The sequence below is a fragment of the Lithohypha guttulata genome, assembly GCF_036872675.1.
Source record: "Lithohypha guttulata strain CCFEE 5908 chromosome Unknown scaffold_5, whole genome shotgun sequence".
In the NCBI taxonomy this organism is placed as follows: domain Eukaryota; kingdom Fungi; phylum Ascomycota; class Eurotiomycetes; order Chaetothyriales; family Trichomeriaceae; genus Lithohypha; species Lithohypha guttulata.
Genome location: NW_027042754.1, coordinates 2,270,366 through 2,295,100, shown reverse-complemented (window position 1 = coordinate 2,295,100; position 24,735 = coordinate 2,270,366). Strand labels below are relative to the sequence as shown.

The 24,735-nt window shown below is 48.7% G+C and overlaps 12 protein-coding genes across 12 annotated transcripts; 5 read left to right on the top strand and 7 right to left on the bottom strand.

Moving 5' to 3' along the window:
• Nucleotides 1-231: 231 nt before the first annotated feature.
• Nucleotides 232-3,420, bottom strand: LTR64_007320 (uncharacterized protein; the record flags this gene model as incomplete). Its single annotated transcript, XM_064901642.1, has 3 exons — nucleotides 232-1,520; nucleotides 2,172-2,541; nucleotides 2,635-3,420. 3 exons carry the CDS (start codon nucleotides 3,418-3,420, stop codon nucleotides 232-234), a joined length of 2,445 nt encoding a protein of 814 aa, XP_064752718.1.
• Nucleotides 3,421-5,308: 1,888 nt separating this feature from the next.
• LTR64_007319 (uncharacterized protein) lies at nucleotides 5,309-6,490 on the bottom strand (the record flags this gene model as incomplete). The annotated part of the gene is made up of 1 exon (XM_064901641.1): nucleotides 5,309-6,490. One exon carries the CDS (start codon nucleotides 6,488-6,490, stop codon nucleotides 5,309-5,311), a length of 1,182 nt encoding a protein of 393 aa, XP_064752717.1.
• Nucleotides 6,491-7,377: 887 nt separating this feature from the next.
• LTR64_007318 (uncharacterized protein) lies at nucleotides 7,378-8,986 on the top strand (the record flags this gene model as incomplete). The annotated part of the gene is made up of 2 exons (XM_064901640.1): nucleotides 7,378-7,496; nucleotides 7,558-8,986. 2 exons carry the CDS (start codon nucleotides 7,378-7,380, stop codon nucleotides 8,984-8,986), a joined length of 1,548 nt encoding a protein of 515 aa, XP_064752716.1.
• Nucleotides 8,987-9,423: 437 nt separating this feature from the next.
• LTR64_007317 (uncharacterized protein) lies at nucleotides 9,424-10,020 on the bottom strand (the record flags this gene model as incomplete). The annotated part of the gene is made up of 1 exon (XM_064901639.1): nucleotides 9,424-10,020. The coding sequence occupies one exon, from the start codon at nucleotides 10,018-10,020 to the stop codon at nucleotides 9,424-9,426; it is 597 nt and encodes a 198-aa protein (XP_064752715.1).
• A 669-nt stretch (nucleotides 10,021-10,689) lies between these two features.
• Nucleotides 10,690-11,496, bottom strand: SIW14 (tyrosine-protein phosphatase siw14; the record flags this gene model as incomplete). Its single annotated transcript, XM_064901638.1, has 1 exon — nucleotides 10,690-11,496. The coding sequence occupies one exon, from the start codon at nucleotides 11,494-11,496 to the stop codon at nucleotides 10,690-10,692; it is 807 nt and encodes a 268-aa protein (XP_064752714.1).
• A 1,577-nt stretch (nucleotides 11,497-13,073) lies between these two features.
• LTR64_007315 (uncharacterized protein) lies at nucleotides 13,074-13,912 on the bottom strand (the record flags this gene model as incomplete). The annotated part of the gene is made up of 2 exons (XM_064901637.1): nucleotides 13,074-13,807; nucleotides 13,852-13,912. 2 exons carry the CDS (start codon nucleotides 13,910-13,912, stop codon nucleotides 13,074-13,076), a joined length of 795 nt encoding a protein of 264 aa, XP_064752713.1.
• A 799-nt stretch (nucleotides 13,913-14,711) lies between these two features.
• Nucleotides 14,712-16,253, top strand: LTR64_007314 (uncharacterized protein; the record flags this gene model as incomplete). Its single annotated transcript, XM_064901636.1, has 1 exon — nucleotides 14,712-16,253. The coding sequence occupies one exon, from the start codon at nucleotides 14,712-14,714 to the stop codon at nucleotides 16,251-16,253; it is 1,542 nt and encodes a 513-aa protein (XP_064752712.1).
• Nucleotides 16,254-16,967: 714 nt separating this feature from the next.
• On the bottom strand, nucleotides 16,968-18,959 carry LTR64_007313 (uncharacterized protein; the record flags this gene model as incomplete). Its single annotated transcript, XM_064901635.1, has 2 exons — nucleotides 16,968-18,647; nucleotides 18,708-18,959. 2 exons carry the CDS (start codon nucleotides 18,957-18,959, stop codon nucleotides 16,968-16,970), a joined length of 1,932 nt encoding a protein of 643 aa, XP_064752711.1.
• A 418-nt stretch (nucleotides 18,960-19,377) lies between these two features.
• Nucleotides 19,378-20,436, bottom strand: LTR64_007312 (uncharacterized protein; the record flags this gene model as incomplete). Its single annotated transcript, XM_064901634.1, has 1 exon — nucleotides 19,378-20,436. One exon carries the CDS (start codon nucleotides 20,434-20,436, stop codon nucleotides 19,378-19,380), a length of 1,059 nt encoding a protein of 352 aa, XP_064752710.1.
• A 373-nt stretch (nucleotides 20,437-20,809) lies between these two features.
• On the top strand, nucleotides 20,810-21,511 carry LTR64_007311 (uncharacterized protein; the record flags this gene model as incomplete). Its single annotated transcript, XM_064901633.1, has 1 exon — nucleotides 20,810-21,511. One exon carries the CDS (start codon nucleotides 20,810-20,812, stop codon nucleotides 21,509-21,511), a length of 702 nt encoding a protein of 233 aa, XP_064752709.1.
• A 379-nt stretch (nucleotides 21,512-21,890) lies between these two features.
• LTR64_007310 (uncharacterized protein) lies at nucleotides 21,891-23,102 on the top strand (the record flags this gene model as incomplete). The annotated part of the gene is made up of 1 exon (XM_064901632.1): nucleotides 21,891-23,102. The coding sequence occupies one exon, from the start codon at nucleotides 21,891-21,893 to the stop codon at nucleotides 23,100-23,102; it is 1,212 nt and encodes a 403-aa protein (XP_064752708.1).
• Nucleotides 23,103-23,811: 709 nt separating this feature from the next.
• Nucleotides 23,812-24,536, top strand: LTR64_007309 (uncharacterized protein; the record flags this gene model as incomplete). The annotated part of the gene is made up of 3 exons (XM_064901631.1): nucleotides 23,812-23,864; nucleotides 23,962-24,019; nucleotides 24,069-24,536. The coding sequence occupies 3 exons, from the start codon at nucleotides 23,812-23,814 to the stop codon at nucleotides 24,534-24,536; spliced, it is 579 nt and encodes a 192-aa protein (XP_064752707.1).
• Between the last annotated feature and the right edge of the window lie 199 nt (nucleotides 24,537-24,735).

The following is a 24,735-nucleotide window of genomic DNA, read 5'->3' as shown; positions in this document are numbered from 1 at the left end:
TCCGTGCCAATCTTGGCAGCCAATGTACCGAGATTGTTCAGATTGCACCGAGATCCTTCAGTTCAGAAAGTTGCACCTACATGCAGGATAGCAAACGATACCTGAAACGACTCGATTGTCCTTGCACATTGGTTGGTCGAACTCAAGTTTCATCCCTGCAAAGTTGCACAACTAATTCTCCAAGCAAACAATTCCGGACATTGTCAAACTTGGCAAAGCAGTAGCCACTGCTCATATGCTTTGCAGCACCCTTGCAGCAGCATGCATGGACTGAACATGTTCATCCCAGCTTTGATCATGCCCAGCCCCATTTGTTCTAGCTCCACCTCCCACTTCTGCATCGTCTCCACGTCTCCTCTTATCTCCAACCCTATCACAGTCGGCGCTCGTACTTGTATCTACGAATTCTTCGAGCTCCTCACTCACAGTCTTCAACTTCTCCTTCACGCTTGCTACTCCCTCGATACCCACTATGTGACGTGCCGGTGGGTTCTCATGCCCACCGATTGCAGTGATGGCATGCACTGTCTCGGCGACAAGCCTTTCGGTATGTGCACAGCTGAGTGGAGGGAAAAGGGACACTGTCGTAGTTGAAGTGGTGAAGTTGATTGAGCCTGACGTTCGACCAGACTCTGATGTTTTGCTTGGACTGGTGTCTGCGTTTTCTCCTCGCTGACTCATAGCATTGTCGGTTTCAGCTTCTGGCTCAGAGTGATGTACCTTCGTTCCTGGTAGTCTATTAAGTATTCCCTCGAGGATGCCCCTGAATAGAGGTGCTCCATGAGTACCATCTTCCCGATCACCACTCATGTATTCAGGCATGGCTGGTGCAGCGGTAACGACGTTGGTCAGAATGCCGATTTCAACGCTACTCTGCACAACCGTAACCTTGATACCAAATGGCGCAACCTCATACGCAATGCTATCACAGAAGCCCTCAAGAGCCCACTGACTGCTACAATATACCCCCAACCCAGGCGTACCCAGATGCCCGGAAATCCCAGTAAGCACAATGATATGTCCATGTGTCTGCCTGCGCATATCTGATATCGTAGCTCTGATTAGATTCACCGGTCCATAGAAATTCGTCTCAAACTGATTCCTGACAAGACCAGCATGTTCGGGCGCTGCAAGTTCCTCCACCGCACCAAGAACCGTAGTACTCGTGCAGCAGAACAGAATATCGACTTTTCCCCATGCACTGATTCCCGTCGCAATGGCGGCCTGACACTGTGCCGTGCTCGCCAAGTCCAAACTAACGACTTTCAACCGCGTTTGCCAATCTTTGCGACTGGGATAGTGTGCGATCTCAGTGAGGACTTCTTTGAAGCCTTTCGATTTTGGGGCGTTGGACTCAAAGGCTGCTTGGTCGATACCTGCTACTAGAAAGTCGCCGTGGGTTAGGATACGGCGGAGGAGTGAGATGCCGACTGGGGTGTCGGCGCTGCTGATCACCCATACGCGAGGGCTGTTTGAGACTGGAAATGTAGCTTCTGCTGTAACGGAGGGATGAGGGTTATCTGGCATCGTGTTTAGTTTGGTCTGAGCATATCTTAGTGGTAATACACGAATTCATTTAAGACGTGGTTTATAGAAGGCTCATGAATATGGCCATCGATACGCAGTCTCCGCTCTACCAAATATTCGAAGATTGGATGTATTTGGTTGTACGTCTTTTACATTAGTTTCTGCTGATTGTGTCGAGTGAGTTCCGTGAATCATCCGAGCTTAACATGGATAGATCATGAAAATTCAGGCGAAAGCGACGATTAATGAATCGTTCACTAGTCAGCTCTATATTTGTGGTTGCAAGATGCTGTATTGTGATTGAACGGGGGGAAATGTTGCCGCTTCAAGCCGGATTTTCACAGCAGAGAGCAGTAAGGTGCATCCGGGTTCACATGGTCCACGAAGCTAAAATTCGAGGCGCGTTTCACGCCCTTCATATTGAAACGCGTTCATTCTCATGAAATTCGAGTTCTTCACAGTAATTTCTTCGATTCTCCATGAGCAACCACCACCGAGGCATCTTAGCTTGGGGTTCATCACAACTCCTGCGAGTTTTGGCTATATGTCGCTACATGGGTTTCTTTTCTACCTGTTGGTCGCCCTTTTTGGGTCCAGGGCGTTTATGTTCGCACTCTTAGCTTCACCATCCAATATGAACTCACTCATCAGTTTGCCTGTAGCAGGGCCGTTCTGGATCCCCCAACATGTGTGTCCAGCAGCAAGCCAAACTCCTTTCGTTCTCGTTCTACCAATCAGTGGTCCATTACCATACTCTACCTGAGGCAGGTAACAGGCCTGCTTGACCAGCACCTCACCATCCCTCATCTCATCTGAGAAGCTAGCACAATAGTCCACGATGTCTTGACAGCGCTTGTCGTCGACTTCTACTTCTGCGCTCGTCTCTGGTAACGGAACCTGATGATCACCCTCACCACAAGCATAAAGCTCATTATTAGGCCGTGCATATATTTCAGGTGTGACGCTCATGGCCTTGCTCTTGCTACCCTCCTTGAAGTTCTTCGGCAGGTCTACCTGTGTAAACAGGCAGTACGCGCTGACTGGTCGACTCGGTCGTATGCAGACGCTGTGAGCTCGCAGATTACCGATCGGTGCTCCAGGCCATACCTTTTTACTCCAAGGTCCAGCAGTGACAATGACATCTGTGACGTCTTCGATGGTCTCAGTCTCTCCTGTGGCCTTTGTGCTATACTTAACAGCTTTAGCAACACCACCTTCCACAACTACCTGCTCGCACTTTCCGAGTACGATATTCACGCCTTTTTCTGCTGCCAGCTCTGCCATACTCGTCGTGAATTGGTAGGGGTGAACTTGGGCTGTGTCTTTGTGAGATCCCATACTCTGATATCCCTGTACACACTCATTGGCAACCCAATCCAAATCGTCTGGAAGGCCTCTCTGTTGCAGCTGCTTCTTGTCGAAGCCCAGTTCTTTTTCCAGGCTCACATTATTCGTGCCAGCAGTTGAATCAGCCTCGCCAATCGGCAGTGCCTCGTCGCCCTTGTGAGTCGTGCTAATCGGTTTCTTATCTCCCTCTTTGGCAGATGCTCGAATGCTGTTTTTGTCCACTTTCCGTCCTTCAAGCTCTATCGCACCAACACCTACAGGTCGATAACCCCAGCGGTCTTTGCCTCCATGCTCATCAGCCAACTCCTTGTGAAGACGGAAACTGAGTGGAACCAGTGATTTAGGATAAGCCCATAACGCCAACAAGCCTCCCGCTTTCCCAGAGGCGGCAGATGCGATCGAAGTCGCTTCGAGAAGAGTAATCTTGTGCTGAGCTGGGTTGTATAACGAGTGGCGAGTCAGAAAATAGGCAGCGGAAGAGCCAATAATGCCACCACCAACGATGACAATGTTCTTCTTCTCATCTGTGTTGCCTGAGTCGCCCATTGTGATTGATGAGCGAGAAGTAGTTGCCGATGCGGTGCTAAGGCTGACAAGACCGACAAGCGAGGAGGTTCTATGATTTCTGAAGATCGATACTCGTTTTGCGGCTATCCTCATGGGATATCGTTACCAACGCTCTTTAAAGTGACAGCCTTGGAAGCCTCACCCAAGAAAGCTGTGAAGGAATTCGATGCTAGTAGCAGCCACGATCCGAAAGTCCATGTATAGATGGTTTGATGCTTGTATCAATTAGTCGGAAAATGTGAATGTTCCTGCACATCGGATTGGTCATTACATACGTATATACGTCACCGACACTCCACACTACGATTCTACCTCATCTCGACCGGCACCAGATGTCGGCCATACCTTTGCAGGACTAAGTCGCTATTGTACAGAACTTACCATATGGCATTTTTGCCATGATTAAAAAGCGAATTAGCCATGTGTAAATGCTATAACATACAGCACTCCTCGATGGCTGCCTCTACAATTGCCACGTAATTATGCTAAAAAGCAAGTTAGCTCACAATCTCGTCACGTCTATTGCTGTGAGTCGTTTTAACACAACTAGTTGAGATGAGGTTCTAGCAGTCTGTGATGGGCTGTGTTCGCGAGGTCAAAAATGTATTGTGAGGTGCTCGTGTCATTCCGGGTCTGAGATTCCTCGAAATCTCTGCTTCGCGTGCGACCGAGTGTGAGCACCTCCAGCAACACGAGTTCTTGGACGCTCGTTCTGCTCTTTCCTCTTGGTTCTGTTGTTATCCGCGGGCGAGGAGGCTGCCGTGCAGCGGTGTGCCAAGGACCGAACAGGCAGGGGCGGAAAACATGAAGTCTTGGACAGCTGAGCATCAAAAGAGCGTGCTCACAGCTCAGTCATCCACTCTTGGAGTGCAGGGTGATCGGATTGCTGTCTCTAGAGCAAATAGTACGTAGTGAAAACGCTCAAAGGTCTGCTCTGGCCCTGAATGTTTTACGCCTAGTCAGTTTCCGCGAATAGGCAGGACTACGTATGATATTGACTTACTTGGTGCGAGATCGTTACAAATAAGACACAAACTTGTGTCCCTTCGCAAGGCAACGACCACCTAGCCTAATCTATACTAGCTCCCAACCAAGGTCTAGGATCGTAGCCGTTGCACTGTCATCCTATCTAACCATTGAGAGTCGCGCATTTGTCTCCACTAACTGATGGCCATTCGAACGAGATTCGAGGGCGGTGCGTTCACAAGCCCTAGCAAGTGAAACGGGCATATATGAACATTGTTCCCATTGTCAAGACTCAGCATGAAGAGATAAGCATCTACTGTAGCAACGATGGATGTACTCATATCATTATGTGCTCTCAGCAGTGCCGTGATCTCGGCAATGTCTTTCGCTATCATCTATACAGATCGTTCCACACGAACAGCAATCGAGAGACCTTGTCAATGTCTCGGTACAACATGCTCTGCACTACCTAGTCTGCCTTTCTCAGGCCACAACACCAGGGCCGTGACCAGCCAATCAGCCCTACTTGTCGGAATTACTGGTCCCGCAGCTAGTATGTTTACAGCTTAGTGCAACACCTTCTTGCCTGCGGGTTCCTGACATGAAAATAGAGTCTGATATAAGCACGAGCTGCTCTCTTGGTGCACGACTCAATTTGATGAGTGTTGGTCTCCCATAACCACCCTTCCCACTGCATTTTTACTGATCTGCACCAGCTCGATCATGCTGTCAATATGGAATAGATGTCGGACACAAAATCAAGGTTCGGGTACTTGCGGGCACTTGTATTGATTGCTGTCAGCACCCAGAGCCTTACTGGCTTTCATTCCGTCCAAGCAGTCCCATCAAGATACTCATGCAATATATAGCGTTCCAGTTGTGCGATCAACGCCCGCCAATCTCAACGAATCTCATTTATACCCTTGGAAACAGGTTCTGTGCTCACGGCACCTTTTCTTGATGTTCGCAGCTTCTCCTTCAGCCACGGTATATGATCTTCGTCATATCTGTAAGCTCTGTACAACTCGTTTGACTCGCCAGGGTACAGCTTCCTCTTCACCGGGTCTGAAGGCTCTGCGAAGTGCTCGTTCACGTATTCCCAGACGACAGTCCCATCACTCATCACTTCAAACACTCTGCCATAAACACTTTCGCATAGCAAAGTATTCCCATTTCTCAAACGCTGAGCACTTCCCATAATTGGTGTGAAGAAATTAATCCTCTGATTACAATCCTTGTATTCCCATACAATCTGTTTTGTCGTTCTTTCAACCTCGATAGCACGTGAGTATGGTATACTCTGACCATCGCGAAAGAATCCATTGTCGAGAACCAGGATGATACCGCTTGGTAATTCACTGGCATCATGCTGTCCAGCAAGCACATCCGGTCCAAGTTTCCATATGATGTTGCATGTGGCACGGGAGATAATGACAACATGAGAAACTGATCGACATGATACTAGAACGTTCCCGTCGTGAAGAGGGTAAATTGAATTGATCAGTGGGTAATGCTCTCTTCTGTAACGCAATTGGAGTGGTAAGATGTCGCGAGCGAACTTGTCTTTGGCATGCCAAGACCAGAGTAGATTGCCTTGAGCATCAATTTCCTTGATTGTATCGCTGAGGATAACGCCGTCCTTTTCAGAACCTGGTACACCCCCGATAATTGACTTGGATTCTTCCAATGTAAGAGCTTCGAGAGATATGTAGAGTATTCTACCGCTACCGTCGGGGTAGTAGTATGCATCGTGATGTCCAAATTCGTCTCTATACTGCCTGAGCACTTCGCCGGACGGAGAGAACTCGGACATCAACAGAGCATGATGTTTGCTGAAACATGGAGAGGCAGGCTTCCAGTTCGGGTCGACTGTGTTGACGACCAGATTGCCATTTGGTAGAAGGTAAGCATGGCGGTTCAACGCGCTTGGTACCTCCCATGAATGTACTTCTTGCCCGTCGATATCGATGAGGCGTATTGTGGTGGACGTCAGTGAGCAGATAAGAGTGTAGCCGCCATTCGTGCGAGCTTTGTCAACTCCGGTAATTCCTACACCCTGTCGCTTGATTCTGTTCTGCTCCATTTTGGGAAGTATTTGTGAGACAACAGACTTAATCTGGAGTCTTTGAAGATGTCAGATTCTGCGTGTGGGTGAACGTACGTACGCCCCATTCTGGCTTGAAGTTCTGCGTTTTCAAATTAAGTTTGTCATTCAAGAAACGAGCCAGCTCTGAGTAGTCGACGTAAAACTTTTTTGCTCCTTCTGTGACCCTCTTGTTTAAACGCTCTACAAATCACACATGGTCAATTGTTTCACGCTCGGTACGTATTTGAGGTGCGGCTGCAGTGGATGTAGCTGTTCGTTGTCAGCGGATCTGAACATTGGTAGGACGTCATTGTTGGTAATGAAAGCGAGACCATGGATGTCGCGTTCACCATGCACGATACGCTTCGTGCTAGATGGAGACATCGTTGTCTCCCTCTGTATCTCTCTTCACTCCCTATCACTAGAGCTTGGTCTACAATCGCTTGCTGGGATGCTGGGTAACGTATACGCTAGACCGCTTTCGGACGTATCAGATCTGTTCGATTAACCTCTTTGTCACCTAGTAAGGAAATGCTTCATCGGCAATTCCACAATACAGAACAGGAGATAGTCATTCGTCCCTGCTAGCGACGGTACTGATCGAGAAATCAGATGCGACGACGAGCCATTCCGCTTATCGGAAGCAGTTGTTGGTGGACAGGAGACTTCAAACATGCCAGCAATCCACTGTATTCAATAGACCCAAGCTTGATTACTCATCGTTAAAATCTGGCATGTAATCTATCCTCTCTCGCCTTGTACAATTGATTTCCTGCTTATAGCCAATGTCCGCGGAAGCGTACTAGAAGATGGCAACATCCACTGACTATGCTCGCATACTATCGCACGATGTACCAACAGCCTTTCGTGTGCCTGGTGCCGCGATGGCCATCATCAAAGACGGCGAGCTTGCAGCAAAGCACGTCTGGGGTTATGCCAATATCGATACAAGAGAACCAATCACGCCTCAGACCATATTTCCTATCTGTTCGATCTCTAAACAGTGCGTCGAATTACTACTAGCCACGGCGACATGGTAAGTCATTCTTGCTAATACCTCGCAGAATGGTCTGCCTAGTGCTCACAGAGCTGATAACAGAACGCGGCGCGCAATTCGAACAAGCAGTCTTACAGACTGTACGTGAGATGTTGCCAGATTCCATAAGCACTAATGAAGATCTTACACTTGAACGTCTGGTCGGCATGCAATCTGGTCTACGTGACTACTGGATACTGTCAGTGCTCTGGGGTGCGAGACCGCAAGATCGCTTTTCGATTTATCAAGATGCTCCAGAAGCACTCAAACGGCTTGGTAGTTTTCATTTCGCCCCGGGCACGCAGTTTTCCTATTCGAATACGAATTTCATGGTCGTTGGTCTAGCTATAGAGAAAGTGACGGGCCAAACACTGAACGATCTGCTTCAGTCATTACTGTTCAAACCTGCTGGAATGAAAAGTGCCGGACTTCGCGCGGACATGGCCCGCATTCCATCGCCTATTGTAGGCTATGAGGGTAGCGAGGAGACAGGCTATATTCCGTACACGAATCGGATCGAATGGGCTGGAGATGCGGGTGTGTCGGCAAGCCTTGATGATATGATAGCCTACGAGAAGTATATCCATCGTTCTTCGACTGATGAAAATAGTGCGTACTTCAAAATTGCCACAGATCCGACGTATATCGATGGTTCATCTGCTCACTACAGCAATGGCCTCTTCCACCGCGAAGTAGAGGGAGTCAAAGTGGTAGAACATAGTGGTGGTCTGGCTGGTTTCCGATTGCGCCGTTCATATATGCCTAGCGAGCGAACATCTGTCATCGTCCTGCTCAACAGCCACATCGATACGACCGTTGTCGCAAGCTATACTTTCAAGAAGATTCTCAAGGACACGCCGTCAATCGAGAAGCTCCAGGTTGCAAACGATAAGCCTGCAGAAACAAGAGTAGAAGTGAAGTGGACCAGCAGCTACCTGGACGAAGGGACCAAGCTTGCAGTAGTAGTGAAGCAGGACAAACCAGGCCAAGTCATAGTCAACTACGACGGTCACCACGAGACCCTTGAAATATTGAACGAGAATGAAGCAAAAGGAAATTTCATGCAAGTTCGCTTCGGTAGTAATGGTCTATCAGTCGTTCGACCATTCGAGAATCGCAGGTTTACTGCTCGACCACTTAGGGCAGTACCAGCATCCACTGATGCTCAAGAGTTTGTGGGCAGGTATTATAGCAAAGAGATCGACTCGACACTCCTTGTTAGTGGTAGTGGCGCTATGCTGTACGGTGCTTTCGATGGCTATCTGGGGAAAGGGCCGATGCATGTGATGCAACGTCTTGGTGAGGACGTGTGGTGGCTTGCTTGTTTCAGAAGTCTTGATGCGCCTGTACCGGGATATTGGACAGTCGCTTTTGATGGCCGCCGTTTCGAGGGCTTTAGTAAGGTGACAGTCGGTTGTATGGGTGCGAGAGACATAGCGTATCAACGGGTGAGTTGAGAGAAAAGATGAGGCGACTGGAGGATTCCCGTTCTCGACATAGGCAATATCGCTTGCAGCACAAGAGCCGCGTATAACGAAGACTCCTGTGTCTTGCATACCCTCGATTGCGTTGCAGATTTCGGATTTGAGGATCTTGCTCGACGACAGTAAGAATGAACGTCAGAAACCCAACACTGTCAGCTTTAGCAATCTAATCAGTGTAGTGCCTTTCTGCTCTGGTGTTACCCTATCTGGTCATGGGCTAGGAAATTGTTTGCCAAGTTCAGCGCTGGGTAAATTGTGCAGTAAGCATCGTGGAGGTGACAAAAGTTGGTACAAGCCAGAATTTGATCCTGAGGAACATCATCGATCATGCCACTGTATTCTGATGAGGATCTTCGCAGCTCCTTGTGATCGTGATTCGTGCGACTCAAGTTGCCTAGAAATAAGCCTTTTCAGTCGTCGCTGTAACGTCTTCTCCTTCGATCATCATCTCTCCCCGGATCACCGCCCCTCTTTTCCTCCTCGTCTTGTTCTTCTCTCCTGGCCCTCTCCACATTAGCCTCCCGGTTTCTTCTTTCTTGTCGCGCCATAGGATGCTCGCTCTCTTCTCCCTCTTTCACATGATCAGCCCTCAATCCAAGGGCACGCCTCAGCTTCTCACTCTCACGAGCTTTAGCCTCCGCCAACTCATGTACCTGATAAGTCTTCGTCTTCCCTCCTTTCTTCGAACTGCCCCTACCTTTCTCCATCTCTTCCACCAACGTCTTCCTCATCTTCTCACATTCTTCCTCTATCTCGTCATCGTCTAGCTTGCCCTCGTCCTCAAGCCTGTCCTGCAGCTCCATGACCTTGACTTCTATTTCGCGCAATCGATCATGTCGTAGGATGTCTTCGTCTGGTTTCCTAATTTTAGGTGGACGAGCGGAATCGTTGAGGCTGTAGGGCTGGCCATAGCCTGTTGCGCGGGGCTTGAGGACAGAGAGGTTGCGCTGAACGTAGCCCGATGTACCGGAGCCGCGAGGGGTGGAAAGGCCAACGTTGGACGACATTTCGCGGACAATGGATGAAATCCTGATAATAAACAATATCAGACTGATACTGCGAGCGCTGGGCACAGGTTAAGTGATGCGTTAGATTTGCAAATGCACGAGAATTTAGATGGTCATAAGGTCCTGGGGGCACAGAGTCACGTCAAAGAACATACGATGTCAAGATCAATTGCCTGTGTGTCACTAGATCTCTGTGAGATCGTACATCGTGGTGACGAGGATTTTTCGGTTGCGATTGAGAGGTTGCAGCACTTTGCAGGCATCAAGGCTTCGGCACTTTCAAGGACTGGTGCACGCCCGTGTCGAGCCGTCTTGGTTGCTTGCGAGTCAGTTCTTAGCTAGACACACTCACTAGTAGTACAGGCAGCTCACGAAGGCGAAGGAAGGTAGGCTTCTGATGTTACTAATATTTGTAGATACCCGAGCTATGCATGAATTTGCTTGTTCAGTGCCATCGCTTCGTGACATGTCCCTTCGTACGATGCTCAATAATAGACGTCAACCACTATTTATAGCCTGTGGTTAGGCCTTTCTAACATTCAGCAACATCCCCCGATCCCCTGCGCCGTTTAGCTTAGCGTCGGCGAACCGAACAAACCCAGTAATAACGTAACCCGGTAAACGCCCACACAAAGAACACCTCCGACCTGTAATGCGCCATCTTGAGCACTATCGATGACTCCACAACCATGTAGATTCCATTATTTCGTTGTTCCGTTTGCGCACACGGTCCTGATACTCGTGCTGCACATCTCCGTCGTCATTTTCGTATGTCGAGACGCTGTTGTTCGTGTAAACCGTCATCGTTGACCGTTCAGATATTTGCGTATCACCGATAGGCTGTTTGTAGACACCTCCAACGTATCCACGCTCGAGAGCAAGAGGTTTAAGAGGCGCTGGATCGAAGCGTTTGATGAAAGCCTTGTCAAATTCTCTGTCTTTAGGCGTGGAGTATTTGACATATTCTTCAAGAGCAGCCTCATCTGTCCAGCCGCAAACTTTACGAAAGCAGGCGGTCATACATCCCGTCCTGTGTTTGCCTTTGTTACAATGAATGAGCATTGGATAGTTGTTAGGATCAAGCATAAGCTCTAATACTTGATGAACAATGTCAGCTGAGGTGAAAACGTCAGCCTTCTTGTTCGCGAGAATTGGTATTTGGTGGTGGATGATGCCCGACGTGGAGATGAAGTTACTGTAGTCCAGCTCCAGCGGTGCCGGTACGAACGTAATGATCGTTTTCAACTCAAGATCCTCTAGCTTCTCGAAATGGACAAATTGAGGATAGCTGGATCGGTAGATGCCTGGAGCAACTGTCTGAAAATTGGTAGGGCGTCCAGTACCGTCAGGGGTAGGCGGATGTGACTGATCGAGGTTGATGGTTTTGGAAGAATATTCGGTTGGGGTCTCGAGAGCACACAGGGCCTTGGCAATTTGATCTGAGTCAGCCCAGCCATGGGGACGAACAGGAGCCATGTTGGTTGCCTTATACTCAGGATGTTCACACCCAAATTCCATGTGATCTTTATTGGGAGCCTGTATACCGACTTGGTTCGAAGGTTGTGGCAGGCTGTATTGAGAGGTTGAGAATCTCGATAGATATAGATACACGGCTTGAGGACCTGTCCCTGAGCAGGATATCAAGACAGTGGTTCAGGCAGCACTAATCAAGGAGGACCTGTCGGACCAGACGTTGACGTCCTTTCCCAGAACTACTCCATATTGCAGAATAGCTACCGGCAGCGAGTTCGTGGTTATGTACCAGGAATAATTGTTGGAACAACGATTGGACTGGGGGACAAAAGTATGGCTACAAGTTCTCCAGGCTATCGTAACACAGGATGACTTGAGGCAGGCATTTTCGATAATGGTGGCATGCTGAAGGTCTGATGTGTTGATTCTGCAGCAGAGAGGCCCAACGTCAGAATTGAAGGTTGATAGTATCGCGTTAATCGTGTTTGTAATAATGCGAGAAGTGACAATATGTGAACGTGATCGTTTGTGGCAGTCTGTGAAAGTCGTCGGCAAGAACCGCCAAAAATTGTGCGCTGGAGCCAAATCGTCAATGAACGGAAGGCGCCAAAGAAAGAGACTGGTAGGAGCTAAGCCTTGATGAGCATAAAGAAAACACGACACGTAAAACTTATTATTCCGTAAAAATGTGCTCTTGCCGAAGAAACCCAGGTTGAGTTTGACATCGTGAAAATGTGCACACAAGCATAGCAACCGAATCGTAAGCTTTGTAGTGGCCTAGACGCGTACTTTAAGCACAGGCGTTCATGCGAGTCGTAATCCGTAAGGGTATGCGATTGGTTGCGTATTGGTATCCAGTATGTGTTACACAGCACCTGAGGTTGTGCAAACATGATTTTTATTCGTGTGGAACTGAGTGTTGAACAATCAGCAGAATGAGTCGAGTGATCGGAAAGCCGCTATTTCATGGGTCAGTGCATAGCATGCCGGTCACTTGAAACTGACTTTGAACACTAGCTCTACGTCACCAATTGCATGCCAGTGGATGCCAGCACTAGGAGTGATCGATTGCAAGCACCGATTTAGTAGTCAATAAGACTATGAGTGATGACCAACGCCCCAGTGCTGTAAGCCGTTGCCCAATGCGTTGTTTGCCTCAGTCTCAATCGCAAAGACGTGAGTCACAGTAATCACAAACAAACAGGTTCGAGCCTTGGCCCTCTTCCCAGATAAGACTATAACAACCACGGCATCGCTCCTAGTCACTGACGCATTTCGGATCATTCAGTGCCGGCAAATTGATCCCTCATGAGTATGACATCCTCGTTTGCTCGGACTAGCGAATGAAGCATACTCAGCAGGACGAGAGACACATGGCGTAGATCCTAAACAGAACCTTTTCCGCTGAACTTGTCGCAGCCTTGAGCGTTGCAAAGGTCTTGACGTGCGGTAGCTTCCAGCTACAGGTGCTGAGGCTGCATAGACGCGGCCAGCACGAACAAGGCTAACGTCGTAACAAATCTGTTGTTCTGTGTACATCCACGGTGGACATTAGGGGCAGCATAGGTTTGTCAGCGACTTCAGGGAGCGACTTCGCCTAGTCCAAACATCCGGACTGAGTTTTCCCAAGCCGCTTCGCAAACGTCCTCGATAGTAGCTTCCTTGACCTTGGCGACAACGTGAGCTACCAAAGGAATCGTTGCAGGCTCATTTCGGCCCTTGACCATGTATTCTTTCTGCCATCTCTCTTTCTTGACTGCTTTGGGTATTGATGGACCATCCTTCAAGTACTGAGACGATGCATGGGATGGCCGAATCTCGCACCATGGTCCATCGGTCTCGATTTGAAGTCGTTCCATGGGTATTTGCTTGATCACCGCAATGTTCTCCTCCGTTTTCATACTGCACCCATTGACTCCGATGTCAAAGCCCAACTCTAACAAGCTATGCATCTCGTCTGCCGTGCCAGTGAAACTATGTACGAGACCTCGTTTAGGCAGTTTGTCGAGTCGTGGTTTGATGATAGCTGTGAATTCCTCGTTGCAGTTTCGCATATGCAAGAAGAGCGGCAGCTGAAGCTCAATTGCAAGGTCCAGTTGCGCCTCGAAGTACTTGAGTTGTATCTCTTTGGGTGACAGAAATAGGCGGTCCCAGTCTAACCCAATCTCACCAAATGCGACTGCATGTCCACTTGCCTTCGCATCGAGAGCTAACTGGCGTAAATCTTGCATGAATTTTTCGGAACCACCTGGGTAGCTTTCGAAATCTTGAGTCGAGCAAGGATGGACACCCACTGTCGCGAAGCAGATACCCGCTGCCAGATTAGAGAAGACCATGCGTGGAAGGTGCCTCACTTACGATATTGCTTTGCGATGTCGATTGCATTCTTGGATTCTACCAAGTTGGATCCAGTGATCATCAGCTTCGTACAGCCGATATTCAGAGCTCTCTGGATTACATCGCCGAGATCATCCTCGTGTGCTACCTTTTCGCGGTAGATTCCTCGAAAGACTGGGTCTCCCAAATTGATACCGACCTGCTGATGTTAACATGTTGACCTTGTCGCAGCAACCTCACACACATCGGCATACCTTAGCGGTCTCTTTTCCGCCATGCTTCCTGACCTTTGCGGGCGTTGGACAGAATGTAAGTGTCTATCATGCCATATTACAGGTAACACTACTCCTGCCACAGCTATCAACGTGATGTCATGACCTAACAGACAGGTACATACTGGAGACCCTCGCAGCTTGCAGTAACAGTTTTCCTGGAGAGGCGAGCAGGATGGTCGGTCTGGAAGTAACTCTCAACATGAAACTTGCGTTTCAGAAAAGATAGAAGCCACGATCTTGGACGACTCGTATCGAGCCCTTGCGGAGTTCGCAAACTTCACCCCATCGTTCAGCGTCGCTTCCAAAATGGGAGAGGCTTCGGTATTAATTGTGCCGTGGCGAAGGCTTGGCTGTTGTAACATCGATTCTCCATCCTCCAAGAGCCTCCCTCTCCGCATAATCGGTGTACCCTCCGAGTCCAACGCCTTCAACAAACGCTCTTGTGCGAGCAAAGACATTTCAAAATGGCTTCGTCCCCATTTTGTAATTCGTGTAACGACGCGGGAAGACGTCGCGAGCTACATAAGAAAATCCCCAAGCTCAACGCTGTAGGCACAGGAAGAGAATTATCATCAATTTCTCAAGATACCCCTTCTCGCGACTAAAATGAGCCAGAACAAGATTTCCATCTCGGAAATAAAATCTCACAACCAAAGTGATGACTGCTGGATAGTGGTTGACGGCCAAGTATGGGACATCACAAGTTTTGCTCCTGAGCATCCTGGTGGACCAGGCATAATCTACAAGTATGCCGGCAGAGATGCTACAGCGGCATACAATGAGATACATGCCCCATCTATAATCAAGAATGGACTGTCTGCTTCCGCAAACAAGGGCGTCGTCGACCAGTCAACAGTCACGAAAGAATGGTCGGAACCATTACCAGATGAGACGCCGAAGGCTGCACCAAAATCGTCCTCCGAAAAACCACCTCTAGACAGCATAATCAATGCTCATGACTTTGAGATACAGGCTCGCAATACATCAACTGCAAAGACATGGGCATTTTATTCTTCGGCTTCGAACGACCTGGTCACGCGCGACTTGAACGCATCTCTATATTCACGAATCCTATTTCGACCGAGAACGATGCGGAGAGTGGCAACTATTGACACACGGACTACTCTCCTTGGTAAATCAGTCAGTTTCCCCCTGTTTGTGTCTCCTGCAGCTATGGCACGTTTGATACATCCTGATGGCGAACTCGCCATCGCAAGAGCTTGCAAGACTCGCAAAATCATCCAATCGATCTCGAACAACGCCTCATATTCAGCAGCGGATATCGTGTCTCAACCGGAAGTATCGGATCATCCCTTCATATTTCAACTATACGTGGACAAGCGAAAGGAGAAGACCAACGCTCTTCTAGCGAAGATCAAATCACACAAGAATGTTTCAGCTGTTATGGTCACGGTCGATGCAGCAGCACCTGGTAAACGTGAAGCCGATGAGCGAGTCAAGGCAGACGAGAGCATTGAAAATCCTATGCAGAAGAACAAGCCAAAGAATGACAAGAAGGGTGGTGGCTACGGACGACTCATGGCTGGCTTCATCGATCCGGACCTGAATTGGGACTACATAAGCTGGCTAAGGAGCGAGATTGGCTATGACATGCCTATGCTTACCAAGGGTGTCATGAGCGCAGACGACGTCAAGATGGCTCTAGACATTGGTCTAGATGGTTGTGTACTTAGCAATCACGGTGGACGAAATCTCGACACTAGCCCACCTGCCATCCTGGTGTTGCTGGAAATTCATGCACGCTTCCCAGAAATTATCCGAGACCATCACCCGAATTCAGCAAGTGTCAAAGCTGGATTGACTAGGCCTTTCTCAATACTAGTTGATGGTGGCGTGAGGAGAGGTACAGATGTTCTCAAATGCGTCTGCTTGGGAGCTGTCAGTGTCGGTCTTGGTCGGCCAGTACTTTTTGCGACTGGTTATGGTCAAGAAGGTGTTGAGCACCTGATTGACATCATTAGGGATGAGTTCGAGGTTGCGATGAGGAATTGCGGATTGACGAGGATCGAAGATTGCGGTCCTGAGTATGTCAATTCGGGCGATATCGATCATTTGGTGAGCAAGAGCAGGGGACATCCATATGCAGTCGGTTGGAAGGCGCAAATGGCTTTACAGAGCAAGTTGTGAGAGCTTCCATCCGAGTTGTTACTCTGTAGCATTTTTGCATGAGAATGAAGAGTAGATTAGGCACTGGGAAGAAGTTATTATTAGATTAGAAGAATACATGTGTTTTCGTTCGAGAAAGATTCTGGTCATCCCAGAGATGTTACGAAATTTGACTTCTACTACAATGTCCCTGTATCAGCATGTGTGTCACTGTTTCGCAGACTCGAAGTCTCAATTTGACTAATCTCCCTCAGTCGTGACTGGGGGAGAATAGAGCAGAATACGCACAATAGATTAACCTTATTCGCATCATACGAACGATCATGGTTATTCACATTCGTTCACGAGGGATTGCGAACATGCTCGGAAATGCTTCAAGATTAACTGAGAAGTACTTGTTTACGCTTTTACGAGATATTGACCTCGCGTGCGTCACGCAAACTAGCTTGGAACTACTGGCAGTATTCTGTGTCTTTTCGCAGTATTCCATGGTCACCCACGTTATTCTGCAAATATTCGCAGAGGTGCCAAAATTGCTGCAAGCTCTCGCAGACCTCCGCAAAACTCTGCAGTTCTTTACGTATGCTGTTGTTACCCTCTTTTGACGGCTTGGGTTTCGCCCCAATGCGCCTACTCAAATTTCCAGCAAGATTGCTGCCAAACTGGCCTGATATTTTCAGCTGAAAATCGTTCCCAAAAACACTCATTCTAGCTGTTTCAAGTTTTCTACCTCTCTCAAAGCTCAGATGTAATTGATTTCGTCTCGGTCAGTGCAGAAAGAATTGTGCTACCAACTGTAGGGGGTTGACGAGCTTGCGCGAGCAATAATTTGCGCTCGTCCCGTTTAATCGGAAGTTGAGATGCATCAGACTTGTCGCCTAGTGCTGCTTCTGCCGTTGACGTGGGTTGTTGGTTGGTGCTAAAGCCCCAGCTGTAGTCGGTGGCGACCTTCTTATCGTAGCGACGTAGATGACCACGATCCTTCACTCTTCTTGTGGTGACCAGAGGCTTCTCGGTAGGTGGGTAAAACTTGTCCCCATAATCTGCCCTACGTCGGGCACGGAACTCTTCATCAGTCTCACGTTGAAGCACCCGCCGAGCACGAGTTTCCACTGTCTTCAGGTCTGGGTGGCCGACAGTCACACCGTGATCTTTGAGGATTGGTTCGATTCGGCATTTCCCAAGGAGTCCAAGCTCTTTCAATTGCAACAGGTTTCGAAGTGGTCTTGCTGGTCCAGTCGCAATGTAGATAGCAGGTCGGTGAGATGACGTCGCGTTCACTTTTTGCAACAAGTCCCACTGAACAATGCAGGCCTCCATCAGCTTCTGGTATTGGTTGACGTCTACCCTTCCGAAGCAGTGAGGGCCAGGCATGTAGTAAACCAAGGTCTTCATTGCGCCAGCATCTTCGCCACCAGACATGACATGTAAAGTGTCTACTACCACTTCCGGATGATACTGCACCACTCCACGTACGATGCTGTCAAAGTAGAATCTTTGAGTTGTCAATGACAAAATCCACATAAACACCAAATTCTTGCTATTGGTCGCTGATGCCAAAGTCCAAACGTCCTCGATATGTTGTGCACTGATGTTAGCTCTCTTATCTCTCTTGACCGAAGCAGGCGCGTCTGGTAAGGGGCCACAACGTCCCACGAAGACGCTGAGGTCGAAATAACGTCTCTCCTCCTCCATTCGCTGTGTGGAGTAAAGAGCTGCGTGCAGTATAGTACGTGGCACTCCTCTCTTTGTATTCTCATCACCACGAGCCGCGTCAACGACATCAGGAATTACGTCTCGAAGACTGAGCTTCCAACGATTATCAGATGTTCGTTTGGGGTTAGCAAATTTCGGGTATTCGATACGATCAACCCAGCTGGCAGCAATCTCGTCCCAGAACAGCCACTCGGTGAGAGAGCCGTATCTGTACAATTCGTTACGCCATTCTGGCAACTTCGAGGAGACGTTCCATGCCTGCAAAGCAAGAAACATGAGAATGGCTACAGTTGGCTGCTGTAGACTGTTGGTGTCGATCACATAGATTGTAATGTCTGTTCCTTTATTCACCACGTGTCTCTCAGCTCGGTTTAGTGCGCACTCGAATGAGTCCGTCGTTGAGATGAAATGGCTAGAGAAGGGCTGTCCACCAGTCGAAGTCCATCCACATATATGAGCGCGAAGCTGATCTGTAATCTCATCTTGCGTGAAAGCGTCAAAGGCGGAGGAACCATGTGTGTGTACAGCATGAGACTCGAAATGTGTTATGCCATCCTTCTCGAAAACTTTCCCAGCTGATTCCGAATGTACCACACGGAATATGTATTGTGGTAGCAAGTCTCTTGTCTTCTCGTTGAGGCGCGCGAAGTGAGGTATAGATCGAATGAACTGCTGGCGCATTCCACCAGGACCCATTTTCTAAATGAGCTTGTTCAACGGTGCTATCTTTCCCTCAAATGCTTGGGTCTCAAAGTGAACATCTAGATCGTCGGGGTTGTCTGGCGATTCAACGACTTCAGCGTCTTGGTCTCTAACGCGAACGTCGTCCTCTTCTTCGGCGACATGGACCAAATTTCTGTTCTTCTGGCATTCAAGTTGCCGCGCGGCTGCCAAATCAGCATGCTTCCGCTTCTCTACCACTGCACATACAGCTGCAACTTCTCTTGAGTCTGGCTCCTTGTCGACGCTAGCGACAATCGAGGCAAGAAAGCCAGGACGTGCGTAGGACATGATGATATGTGGTGGTGTCGACCGCACACTTACGCTCTGAAAGGTTGAAGCAGCTTGCGACATGTACCAGACTGGAATCTTCAAGCATATTGTCAAACCGGTATGTTGTGGCGAGGGAGGTAAACAACAGTTTTCACTGGCAGTGAAGGTCTGGAAAGGACAGAATCTCAAGCGGGGAACGGCATGTGCTCAAGTTAGAATCCTTCGGGTAGATTTGTGGAGTTCAGCATGCCTAGTAACGTTCTGGAGGATATGAGAAGCAGCGGCGATGTCCAACGATGTAAGTGTTCCTTTTGATAGGGTCACCATATAGGCAGGATCAGTTTTCTTATGCTTTACTACAGATATCCAGGTTTTGAAGAAGTGAAGGTAGACCAAGCTGCGTTCGACTCAAAGAAGGCAGTCAACTATCACCTTGTCATGACTTCTTGCCTGTCTTGGGCGGCTTCTTCCTAGCCACTCCCGAACTGTTGAACTTGAGCTTGCCAGCAGACTCTTCGGGTACAGATTTAGGCGTTACCTGGATTGTATCGCCTTCACCTTTCACTGAACCATCGTCGTCATCTCCGGCGGTGGATTGTTCCCTAAGCTTACTCGGTTGAGGAGCAGGTTTCTTGTCAAGCTTCTTGATGTCAAGCAACTTCTGTTTCTTCTTGGGAGCTGAATCTGAGTCCTTCTCATCGGATTTCCTCTTCACGCCATTGGTAATAGCAGGCTTGGGTGAATTCGCACGTCTATCTTTTGGCGTTCCCGACATCTTGGCATTTGCTTCTCCTTTCGCAGCACGATCTCTCTTAAGCCAACAACTCCCGTTCAGATGTGTTGCAAACAAATTGACTGCTTTCCAGTGGTCGCCTAGATGTGAGTTTCTGTTTGGACACTTCGCAGCAGGGTAGTCTATCTCTTTAAAGTCGAAGGCATCAGGCATGGAGGATTGTGGCGTGGATGGATCTCCTATACTAGAGGCTGGGGATGTATCTCTAAGTTTGTTGTTTTTGAGCTTCCCTTTCGGTTGTCCCTTCATCTTCACGCCCTTCTTCCTCTGCCCATGCACATCATGTTTATCAAGAATAATCACAGGTTCGGTCTTGCAGTACTCGACAGTAGGATCGGGAGGAGGCTTGGAGTTGAAGCCGACACGAGGATACCACAGCCGTAACTTTCTGCAATTCGGACAACGACTGTGTTTGACTTGTTTCAAAGGGTTGCCCCGAAGAGCAATCTGACCATTGTGTGCTACTGCTGCTTTTGTTTCTACTGGCTCAGCATCAACATTAGAATCACTGATGGTTTTGCCCAATTTTTCAGCTCTGATATTCAGGTCGACAACGGCTGTCTGCATACGAGCAATCTTTTCCTCCCTGTGCACTTCTAGCACGATATCGTGAACGATTCCTTCAATGGCTGCCTCCAACAAACGCGCCATCGTCGCTATATGATCCTCGTAGGTCAACGATTCAGTCGTTCCAGAAGCCATCTCGTCGAAATGCAGCAGCTCTTTGGCGCCTTCAGGCTCTGAATTAGTCCAGTTGAACTGCCAATCGACGAAGCATAATGTTTTCAGCTGAAATACATCGTAACGATTGTTGCAGCTCGGGCACAATGTTGGACAATAAAATGCACTTCGCAGTCATTGGAGACTGCTGTGGAAGGTGATCAGGCGAACGCGCTGCATCTCCAGAGTTTCAGCCGCATCGAGCTTGTGCGTCGGGTACGCGGGCGCCAATTTAGTCCCCCGCCAGTATCACTCACTCCAGGGATCCGCGACGCGTCAAGTTGAGCACCACTTTTCGTGCTGCTTCTTACTATCCCTACACCATATCTATATATACATATCAGCAGTTGCAACCATGAAGCAAGGCTCAATACTGACCTTCCTCCAGCCTCGTCCTGCGCTGATGGCTCTGCATGTGAAGGAGGCTGAGACCGACGTACAGGTGGTGGAAACAGAGGCAGATTCACTCACAGACAGCCAGGAGCCAAGCGAGGGTGAGAGTGATAGAAAGGATCACGGCGAAGCAAAACGCGATTCTGCATCTACGCCTTCTACCACATGTCTCAAGGACTCTCGAACTGCCATCTCCAAGGTATATCCGTCGCACATTGGGCGCTTGAAAACAATCACCGCTGCACTTCTTCCCGTGCGTTACTCAGACAAGTTCTACAGTGAGTGTCTTGAACCTGACAAGCATGCCACTCTGGCTTTCGTCGCTCTCTACGACTCAAAACCTGTCGGATGGATTCGTTGCCGTCTGGAGTCTCATCCTAGCCAGGAGAATGTCAGTTATCAGCAGATCTATATCCAAGCTCTCGGACTCCTGGCCCCTTTTAGGGGGCTTGGTCTTGCTACCGAACTCTTGAAGACTGTTGTCGACAGTCTTCGGACGGCTGAGGTCGGCCCACGGAGCATTTATGCTCACGTCTGGGAGCGCAACAACGATGCTCTGATGTGGTATGAGAAGCAGTCGTTCAATCAGGTCATGCTACAACCTCAATATTACAACCGTCTCAAGCCATCCGGTGCTTGGATAATACGCAAGGAGCTGACGTGAATTGACAGACTTTGATACTCGAAACCTGGCACTAAAGTGTACACAATGGCAGTGCCGACAGTGACTGCGCGTCGATTGTCAAACTTCACAATGAAGACAAGACTTCAATGTTCTATTGTCTTACTCCTGACGCGAGAAAATTCGACAGTTACTACTGGCCCGCATGGCGGTTACGAGCGCCATCATGAAGCAGTGCACTTCATGTTGCGTAGAAATCACAAAGCTAAAAGTTCTTGATCCTGCTCCTTGAGAAACCACCACTACAAGGCAGACTAGAAGCACTAGCTGAACCTGCTTGACACACAACATCCTAACACCCAACATAGAGCAACAGCGCTCCCCGTACAGTTTGAGGTCCTTGCGCTGGACAATTTTCAACATGGGCAACAGACAACCCTCCAGCTACCACATATGTGAGTCTGCTCCGTACGAGGATGAAGTGAACGATGCTGATTATGAACCCTATGAAGAAGAAGAAGAAGACGATACCACCACGATGCTGGTTGGTCCCGCTGCAGCAGGTGAAGAACACTTTGCTCGCAAATATGGTTGGCAGACTAATGTCGTAAGCAACCAGGATCAAGATGACGAAAGGAACATCTATTATGAAGCTCCTGGCCACAACTTCGTGGCGAGAGTACACGAAGTTAGACTACCAGCAGAATCGTCTCTGCCCAACTCGGAAAACACTGTTGACCGAATCGAAGCTGCGCAGCTTCGAAACCCTCTTGAGCCTTGGGAACTCGAAGGTGTCCACGAGTCGACTGGTCGGTCCTACGAAGAGCTCCGGCGCATGTTTCCAGAAGCAAGATCTATGGAGACTCCTGCCAGCAACACTCGACCTGTTACAGAGGGTGCTATTATATGTGCACAATGCAGACGAACGGCAACGCCGGAATACGTCGACTGGCTGCGGGAAGGCAATGTCGCTTTCTGCTCTCTCTGCGGCATGACCAGATCGCCACTGGATCCAACGGAAGACCCTGATTATTATGGTTTCAATCCAAGGACAGTGATATATCATTGCACATGCCGCTGCCACTGCCCAGAGGTATACTCCTCAGATATGGATATAGATTCTGATTTCGAGGATGCAGCAGAGGGCGAAGGGGACGACGACTTCAGCAATCCCCTATTGGCCGGTCTCAGAACTCCTGTATCCAACCACCTCACAAGAACCTTGCCAGTATTTGCGGAGCCTCATGACCTGGACGCCAACCCCTTCGTCCCGACATCCAGTGCGGAGGCAAGTCGAGATGAGATGCGCCACGAATTTGGTCTTCCCGAGCTTCGCTTTTCGGACCATGCCGACGAATTCGAAGCAGACATCCATACAATTACCATGGCAATGGATGATGCTGAGGTTAGTCGAGCGTTGGAGGACTACGAGACGGCGCTGAGTTACCTCGATTTCGCTCTTTACACCTGCGACAATCTCGAACTGGACCCTGGCCAGGCACCCTTCAGTGACGCTCTGAGTGCCCACCGAGAGGTATTCCAGATCTTGTACGAACAGGAGCTCGAAGCCGAAGGCATTCCCCTTGATTATGAAGATGCACAGGCGGCTTATGCTGCATATCTAGCATACTAGATGCCAGAATGTACTGATGAATGGGGAGGAAGAACACTCAAAGTCCACCCACCAGTCATAAGCTCGAGCCATGTGGAAGCTAACCGATCAGATGCTAGCAGGACTCAATACCAACCGAGTGAAGTCTGATCGTCACAGACGAAGGAGAAGGATTGCACAGACAAGCATCATCGGCCGATAGTATTGGACAAGTGCAACTCAATCACTGCATATTATCTTTATGTGACTGCTCACCTCTATCTCATATATACACCACTTCTCCGCCATATCATATACCACAACACGGGACTGCTATGAGTAGTCAACCAAATAAATATCGTTCATCTCGTATACTCTGGCCTGCTCAATAGTTAAAGCTATTTGCTGCGTGCTTACTAATCTTGTTATCCTTCTCCGTCCTTGTGTTCAACTCCTGATTCACGTAGTGCTGTTACCGTCGTAAGTAAGTGTCGTCAAACCTTCCCAGCCTGTTCAGGGTTCTCGTACCTGCCAAGGTCGGAAGCTTAGCTGCTTGCTTCCGCTGGAGGAACTTTCCGGACGCGAAGTTCAACAAGTTTCCTGAGAGCTGCACCCAGTAGCGAATACCCCCAAAACAGTACCAATACAGGATTCAATAGCCTTCCTCTAGGAACAGATATTGCAGCTGGAGTTCCTTGGCTCCTAACAGCACACCAGAGCATACTTCAAGACCTTTGCGCCTAAACCTACCATGGGTGCTGGCGCGTCGAAGCAGGGAGATGCTTCTAAACAAATCTTTTTGAGGTATGAATCCCCTTATAGTTTATCAGGCGTGGTAGTACCAGCGATGGAACACGTAGCTTGAAAGTTGGTTGGCAGGACTGGACTGATCTGTTTGTAGCGAGAATCCTGTACAATTCTCTCAAGAACTGATAGACTCTTTACAAGCATCATCCGAGGTACCCGACACTGTCGCCGGCGTCAGAGTACCACTAACCAATTTGATAGACGAATTCAACCCGAGCAAAGTCGTTAGATCTACATATACAGCAAAGAGTAGCTGCAGAACTTGAAAAGTTGGCTGGCGAGAAAGAGTCAAAATTAGAAGCCGCGCGACAGAAGATACTCTCAGGAGACTCGAAAAACAAAAGCGAAGAACACGAACGAACGTCGGGCGCCGTAAAGCTGCCAAAGATATCACCCCAGGACCTCTTTAAAAAGGAAACAGAACAGGAGAAAGCGCGCAAAAACGCGAGCAGTCAGAAAGTACAAGAAGAGATTCAAAAGCTACAGAAAGCACTAGGTGAACGGAAAGTGCTAAAAGATCTTCCGAAGGAGGTTACTGATGCGAGGGACGAAGTCGTCAGTTGTCTCAGGTTGAACGACCGGCAGTCTCTGAACTGCTGGAAGGAAGTGGAAATATTCAAGAGGGAGGTTCGGAAAATGGAAGAGCAATTTGTCGGCAAAGTTCTGTAAAAAGTAACATTCGTTGGAATGGGTTGGATATACAAGATCATATATTTGACTTGACGTGTTACCTCAAAGCACCTCCTCCTCCTACTGCGATTGGACGGCTGGAAATAAGACGGTTTGGCATTTCCTGATGCGATCGTTCCCTCCGTCATGGGACGCTACGACTGCGCCTAGCAATTCACTTACGGTGTGATCTATCAGT